Source organism: Panicum virgatum, chromosome 3N, assembly GCF_016808335.1.
Source record: "Panicum virgatum strain AP13 chromosome 3N, P.virgatum_v5, whole genome shotgun sequence".
Lineage (NCBI taxonomy): Eukaryota > Viridiplantae > Streptophyta > Magnoliopsida > Poales > Poaceae > Panicum > Panicum virgatum.
This window is the reverse complement of record NC_053147.1, coordinates 24,081,356-24,088,991: the sequence shown is the minus strand read 5'-3', so window position 1 is coordinate 24,088,991 and position 7,636 is coordinate 24,081,356. Positions and strand designations below refer to the sequence as shown.

Genomic DNA, 7,636 nt, shown 5'->3' with positions numbered 1-7,636 from the left:
TCGCTGCAAATGCAGGTGTGGGGGAGGACCTCAGCTTTTATATTGGGGGGAGCCTGCCGCCCCCTGCCGGGCGGTCGGCCTGCCTGTCGCCCCTCCATCGGGCGGTAGGGGCCTCCATGCGATAGCACTCAAATTTTAATTATATATAGGTCCCTACCGTCCGACAGGGGTATAAAACTGTAAATTGTGAAACCAAAAATATATTTCTGTAAAAAACATTTTTAAAAAATAAAAAAATTAAAAAGGCCGTACGCAGACCTCGGCCCAGCGCTGTGGCCCATCATCACCAGCGAGAGGGCGCCGTGCGCCGTGGCCATTCGCCCGGGCCTAAGGGCCCATCGCCCACACGGGCCAAGTCACGAAGGCGACATTCTTTTGCGCGCGTCCCCTCCGGCCAGAGCCCGCGGGAATTGCACGCAGAGACCGCCGGTCTCCCCCCTCTGCCTTTCAGGGCTTCTTCCGGGTTTGACCCGACGAGCCGCGCTGGCGCCCGCGATGCCGCGTCGGCTCACCTCCCGCCGGGCTGCGTCAGCCAACCAGATGCGGACTCGTGTCAGGATGACAGCTTCCCCCCTCTTCCTCCAATTCTCCTCGAGACCCCCCGATCGCCTTCCCTTGGAGCAACCTGCCATTTGCTCCCGAGGGAAGCAGGGTCGCTGGAGTCCGTGTTGTGCGATCAGGTTTTGCTTTAGGTTGCAGGCTAGGTGCTCGATGGTATTGGCCTGAGGTGAGAAGACGCCTGCTGCTCCGCTCGGTCTTCCGTCTGGAGGTGACCAACAACGTGTAGAATCGATGTCTCTTGCTTGCCTGTAGTTGATTCTTCGCCATGCTCGTCGATTGACTTGTTTATCTGCTTGCTTGTGTGGTGCAAATGCAACCGTGTCGTTTCACTATGATTGCCCCTAGGGTTCCAGAACCAATTCTAGGCAATGGTGGTCGTGTTGTGCCCACTGCCTTTTGGTGGAGGAGCATTCCTGCTGTGAATGTAACGAGCTTTTAGCCTGGTATTTTGTCCAACTGAATTCATGTTTCTCATTTGGAACATGGGTGGCAGTTTAACAGTCTTATCTAATAAGCCAAATTTTGTTTCGTCCGAATCAAAAGCCAGAATACATTTTATTATTGTTTGCTGAAACAAAGCAGAGTATGATTCTATCACGTTTTCTTTTCCTTAAAAAATGCTGGTAGTTGAAAAATTGGTTGCCCAGTAACTATAGCATCAAGCACCGATGAGCTGCTAGAACAGAATTTTGAAAAAAAAATTTGCTTCTCATTGGTGCCAGCGAATCAATAATCTGCATTGAGTGACCTGCTTCTTGCTGTTCCTTTTGATTTCGTTTTGTGTACATTATGTGCTCACCTTGGTGTTTTAAGTGGTCTCCATATATCAACTAGGACACTGGATTTCAATCCAAAACAATTTAAGCGTGAGCTGTGCAGGGAACATAATGAACTTCTTTTTAGACAAGTTTTGCATCTCGATTTGATTTATTCGTGTACGTGCTTCAAAAAAAAATTATAGTTTTCAAAAAAGAAAATTGGTTTTGTTCTTATAAGGATTGATTTGAGATGTAAACCTTTTACCAGGTTGGTAAATCTGATTCTTTCCACATGTACTGAAATGAACTATGTGTCAATCCCCTTTTGAAAAGAAGCCTTACAGATACATAATATTTCAAGAGGAGATATTCAATACAAATTTGGATGGCTTGCAGATTTGGGAGCTTGCTGTACAGTGTCAATATTCAGTATGATCTAATTGTGTTGGGTTAAATATAAGTTGTTCTGCTGTCGTTGTTGCAGTGATTCCTCAATGGATTCTCTTTTAAGCATAGCATTCTTCCAAGTGTAGGAACAGCTGTCTGGGGTGATAATCTTATATGTCAAGATATTCACCTGAGGAGTCTCCGACAGATCGGCGAGACCACTCGCTTTCATAGCTGCTGTGACCAGAGAAGTGGAGAGGACAGCAGAAGCTAAAGCAATGGTTCACCTGATCTGCTGAGACTTGCTGCTGCTTCTTCTTCTGTGAACTGAGGTCAAGACTCTGGAGCATTGGATGTTTCTTACTAGATCAATTGCGTGAACAGGTACGTTTCAAGATATGCTGTATAGCTGTTATTTTGGATTGTCTCATTGGCAGCTCTAGATCCATCTTATTTGTCCCCATAGTTCCATGGTATTGCTCCAAGAAATGTATACTGATCATCTCGGAACTTAGTACCACTAGAACATCTGAAAAAGAAATTCGGAACTAGATTTACACCATGGGGTCTCATTGCTCCTTTGCAGAACCTGGAATCATGTGCTGCTGCCTTTTTGAGCAGGCACTTAGAAGCATCATCTAGTTGGTTTACTTTGTAGGGCTACACTACACCAAAAGGAACAGGCAAAACTATACACATCAACACAGAAGTAGACACGCATGCGTGCGTGTACAAAGATTCTGAAATAAACAAGTGTTAGCACGTTTATTATTATATATATATATATCTATGGCAAAGATGGGGGAGCGTTGCCAACAGAGCCTCCGCGTTGTCTGACCAACCTACCCGTCCGATTACATTACAAAAATGGTAAAGCTTAGATCTTCCTTAATGCCCAAGCGGCTGGCCCTTCACTCTGACAGCACCTTTGTGATATGGTACCAGCAGGCATAGCACAGAGAGGGGGGAGGGGAGCTGTGGGACTCGTCATTACAGCCTTTCCCCCGGACACCATCCCAGCAGCACAGCTCAGTCCAGCCGAAAGCACGCCATGGCAGAGGAGAAGAAGAAGCACAAGCACAAGCACAAGGAGAAGGAGAAGGAGAAGGAGAAGGAGAAGGAGAAGGAGAAGGGCGGCACGGAGCAGGCGGCGCACTTCAAGCCGTGTGCCGACGTGAAGGGCATCCGGTTCGGGGGCCAGTTCATCGTCAAGTCGTTCACGGTGCGGCGGGCGTCGCCGCTGGAGCTGCTGCGGCTGCTGGACATCCCGCCGTCGTACCTGAGCGAGTGCCAGAGCCTGCCGTTCCCGTCCACCACCACCTACATGCCCACCAGCTTCACCATCCTGGCGCACCAGGCGTGGCACACGCTGACGCTGGGCCTGGGCACCAAGAAGTCCAAGGTGGTGCTCTTCGTGTTCGAGTCCGAGAGCATGAAGGCGGCCGTGGACCAGCTGTGGCCGGCCATGATCCCGCTCGGGGACGTGAACAAGAAGCTCATCCGCGGGCTCACCGGCAGCGAGATGGCGCGGTTCAAGTTCCGGAAGGGCTGCCTCACCATCTACGTCTACGCCGTGCGCCGGCTGGGCGCGGCCGGGTTCATGCGCGCCGACGACCTCAGGCGGATCCTGCAGTCGGTGGTGGACCTCAAGGACTTCCTGGACCACACCGCCATGCTCGCCATCCCGAGCCAGAAGAGCATCACCCTGCAGTCCCGGACCGCGGTGGCTCACTGAGACCGCAGAGCATCGGTCTCTGATGGAGCCACGAGAACCTCGATCGGTTCAGCACCGCAGAACAGGTACGCTGCGGCTGGACTTGTAATCTCCAGCTCCATAGGTCCTAATTCTTTCTCGGTTGGATTCGTTTGGTCAGTGTCGGTGCAAGTGTTCCCCTCCTCCTCTGCTGGGAGCAGCTGTATAGATCTGTTGAACAAAAAGTGTTTCAGCAAATCAAACATAGGTTTTTTTTTCCAAAGGCAAATTTCCCTTCCATGGATCTTACATTTCGTTATACTCTTGTAGCCTTGTCCCCTGAAATAATCCATCAATGAAGCCATCTGTTCTATGGCACTTTCTGGCCGTACTGGACAGCACTCGCTGCTGTAGCTACGGTACAGTGCAGTCTTTGGAATTCCTCCGCTCCTACAGTCCCTTCACCTCCCCACACTCATTGTTCCACAGAATTGCGAGCACCCTTTTTCGTACCAGGATCGCACCCAGTTGCACATCGCGCAGCTGTTTATCTCTTGGACGCTGTTGCTTGTTAGGATTGCCAAATGGGGCTGTCGGTATTCACTTCGAAGAAAAACGGAGCTGTCAGTCAGGACTCGAGAGAGGAAAGCGAACGCTACAGGATCTGAGAGAAAGTGGTTCCCGTTATCTGTTTTTCTCTCTCTCTCTCTCTCTCTCTTATAAGCAGGTCTTATCTTTTTTATGTAGAAGTAGCCATCATGTCATCACAGGTAGAAAAAAGATGCATACTACATGCTATCTTTTGACCTGTTTGAGGGCGGTGACACCAATCTTTTCAGGGATTTGCTCCATCCTCTCCTCCCCGCGGCAGAGAAATTTGACCAGGTGTGGTTAGTTCATTTTACATTTTATGTTTTTACAAAAGAATCTTTAATATTTGAAGTATTAAATGTAGATTAATTATAAAACTAATTACAGATCTCGTCTATAAATTACGAGACGAATCTAATGAGCCTAATTAATCTATTATTAGAATATATTTACTGTAACATTACTGTAGTAATTTAGTGTCTAATCACGTTCTAATTAAGCTCATTAGATTCGTCTCGCTATTTACCGTCCATTTTTATAATATAATTTATTTTTTAACTATATTTAATACACCATACAAGTGATTTACAAAAATTTTGCGTTTTGCGTTTACAGGATTTAAACACGGGCCAAGAGTCCGGATAGGAATACGCCCGGCCGGGCGGGGGGATATGCAGTCCGGATATGACAGAGCATGCTCTTGCTATTATTTAAAAAAAATGCAGTGCCGGGCCATGATCATGGGGGAGGTAAAAGTTGGTTGGGCATGACACTGGGTTCAGTGACGTGCATGATGAGTGGTTGAGCGGCATGGGCCACCCACCACGCCCTTGAATCATGAGGAACAAAAGCCGTCTTCCGGGTCGCGCGGCGCCGAAGGACGACGGTGCCGTCCCAACTCCTGCGAACCTGCCTCCCGGATCATCCCCTTTTATTTTGTCCTTGGATCTCGTTGGTGTCAATAAACCCCCAAGGTGTACTGCTGAATCGGTGTGTACCATGACCTTTTTTTTTTCCTGAAAGACTTTTCTCAACTTCTGTTAAGCTTATTCAAAGCTGAAGTGGTGTCGGACGGTTGGATTTCCAGTGTTCTGTGAGTAGGCAAGTGCTCGGCTGAGCAGCAGAAGTAGCCTCGTTCGACGAGCGTTACGCACGGGTATTGCAGAAAGACGCTGGCGTGGCTGCAAAGAGATGGAGATTATACTATAGAAACCATCTGATCGCTGTTCGCAAGGAACTGCTTCTACCGGATCGAGAGATTCTTCTTCTAGTCCTCCAGCAACCGCACCTAGGCATGCATCACCGAACTCACATCGCACTAAGTCTCGGCGCCCCGTGTGTAATTGCAGCCGATCGGTAGCTGGCCGACGGGTCCTCTCGACGCGCTGGCTGGTCTCGTCGCCGTCGCCGGAGCTGAGCCAGCCCCGGCCCGCCCAGCTAATATCTGCCTGCCGCCGCCGCCGCGTGCCCGCGCTGGCGTCGCTGCCGGAACAAAACAAACGATGCGGAATGGAACACGGGGCACCTAACATACCGACGCCCGGCCGCGTGCGCGCTCGGTCGCCTTCAAACCCGTGGCGTGGGCCGGGGGGGGGGGGGGGGGGGGGGAGCTCCAATCATACGGGCGACCGGGCACGGGGAGCAGGCAGATCGAGACGTATTTATGCGCTCATGCTCTGTCCTTGGCTGTGGGCTGTGGCCGGCCTCCCCTGGCTCGGCGAGCGCGACGAGCCCCATGCCATGCCCCCCCCCCCCCCCCCCCCCCCCCCCGCGGTGGCAGTTGGCGCTGGCGTCGCAGAGGGGAGTGGGACTTTTCTGCCTGCCTGCTTGCTCGGCTGCTCCTCCTTGCTCGCGTAGTCTTGTGCTGTTTCGGGGGGGGGGGGGGGGGGGAGGCAGCCAGGCAGGGCAGTGCGGTGGCACGGAACGGGACAGCGCGGAGGGCGCGAAACGTCACGGAAGGAGTGGTCCGGTTCCCCGGCGGATCGTCATCGATCAGGTACGCGCAGGGGCGGTCGTGTTTTTTTTTTTTTTGGGAACCAGGGGCGGTCGGGTTGGGGCGCGACGTGAGCACTGGCCACCGTCTGCCAGAGTGCCAGAGGATTTGGGAAATCTCGAGCGCGCCCGTGCCATCAGCCTCGCCGTCCGCGACGCCATGAGCGGCGATGGTGCTGGAGCGTGCAGGCTGGCAGTGCGCCGCGCCGCAGGCGCAGGGTGATCGCGAGGGCTCCTTTTGGTGGAGGCAACTTTGCCGACAGCGATTAGGCTTTGTTTAACTTGTTATTGGTCCTGTTTGATCCATGTGTTATTTAGTAACACACTCCAATAACCTCCAAATAATATTTGAGAGCCAAACATGTGTGTTAACACTAACACACTCCAAAACTCTAGCCCCTCCAAGAGGTGATTATTGTGTTACTTCTGGTGATCCAAAAAAAGAGAGAGTATTGGTTCTTTAAGTACCATTAAATAAATGCTAAATAACACTAGAATCCAAACTAGTAAGTGTTATTTCTTTGGAGGGTTATTTGGAGGGGTTAAAAACTAACATTAACACTAACACTAACAATATGATCTAAACACGGCCATTATCGATGATTAAATGGGGATCTATACGAGCGGCGGGATGAGTCGGATGCAGTGGCGGAGCCAGCCCTGAGACCTAGGAGGGGCCGGCCAAGTTCAACGGCCGGCACTAAGTGCCTCGATTTTTTTTCTCTGAACATCACCGTCGCTAGCCATAAACATGTTCAAAACTAACCGATGCAGTCATGTGTGCAAAATAAAAAGAGAGAGAGTTGAACCATGGTTTTATAGATATTTGGGCTGTAATTGAGCTTCACAATCGACAAGGATTAACTAGCCTAGCAGAAACACATTCTATATAGCTTATTTTGGACTGTATTTCTTTCCCAAGATGATGCATTGCTGCTTTGTGATTGTGTCTGCAGCCTACGACCAGAATGCTTTGCACAAAGGAAGGGGGTGCCATGGCCCAGGTTGGCCTACATGTAGCTCCGCCCATGGTCGGATGGCATGGCAGACGGTGGGTGGATGTTTCCTGTTAGTGTTAGTACTGGCACCATCGTTTGTCCCTTCCAGGGCTTTTATCAGACGCTTTTGACTCGCGCTCTGTCCTTGGCTTTCAGTTTTCATTTATAAAAAAGAGAGAGAGAGAAATCTATGGATTCCTGGGTCAAAGCTGATTGGCCCCTCCTACCGTATTAGAGACTCGGATGGAAGATTAAAGTCGGTGCCTCCTAGTGCCTACCCCTGAAAAAAAAGAGAGCAGATAAAAGCGCCTGGCAAATTCAGATGAGCCAGCTTCTTCTTTGAAACTTTCGGAACTAGTTTGGCCCCGTTTGGTTTGGTTGCGCTACTCACGCTACAAAAGAATTTTATATGCATGAAGTATTAAACAAAGTTTATTTACGAAATCTTTTAACAGATGGGTGCAGCTTTGCGCGATGAATTTAATGACGGTAATTAACATAAGAGTGGCTACAGTAATGCTACAGTAAATATTCTCTAATCGTGCAGTCAAATATCTCATTAGATTCGTCTCGCGAAGTAGCGCAGAAATTGTGAAGTTAATTTTGTAAATTACCTTTATTTAATACATCTAATTAATGATCAAAGTTGTTACAGT

At 49.8% G+C, this 7,636-nt stretch overlaps 1 protein-coding gene and 1 long non-coding RNA gene across 12 annotated transcripts; both read left to right on the top strand.

Moving 5' to 3' along the window:
• The first annotated feature begins 444 nt into the window (after positions 1–444).
• On the top strand, positions 445–5,051 carry LOC120665250. 11 transcript variants are annotated; one of them, XM_039944755.1, is made up of 4 exons: positions 445–769; positions 1,853–2,090; positions 2,655–4,284; positions 4,606–5,047. In XM_039944755.1, exon 3 carries the CDS (start codon positions 2,758–2,760, stop codon positions 3,439–3,441), a length of 684 nt encoding a protein of 227 aa, XP_039800689.1. In that variant the 5' UTR covers positions 445–769; positions 1,853–2,090; positions 2,655–2,757; the 3' UTR covers positions 3,442–4,284; positions 4,606–5,047. The 11 variants fall into 11 exon arrangements, with proteins under 11 accessions (XP_039800689.1, XP_039800687.1, XP_039800688.1 ...); XM_039944753.1 differs by having other exon boundaries at positions 445–2,090; XM_039944754.1 differs by having other exon boundaries at positions 445–2,090; positions 2,652–4,284.
• Positions 5,052–5,823: 772 nt separating this feature from the next.
• On the top strand, positions 5,824–7,360 carry LOC120665252. Its single transcript, XR_005671124.1, has 2 exons — positions 5,824–5,986; positions 6,939–7,360. It is a non-coding gene; the product is annotated as an uncharacterized LOC120665252 (long non-coding RNA).
• The last annotated feature ends 276 nt before the right edge of the window (positions 7,361–7,636 follow it).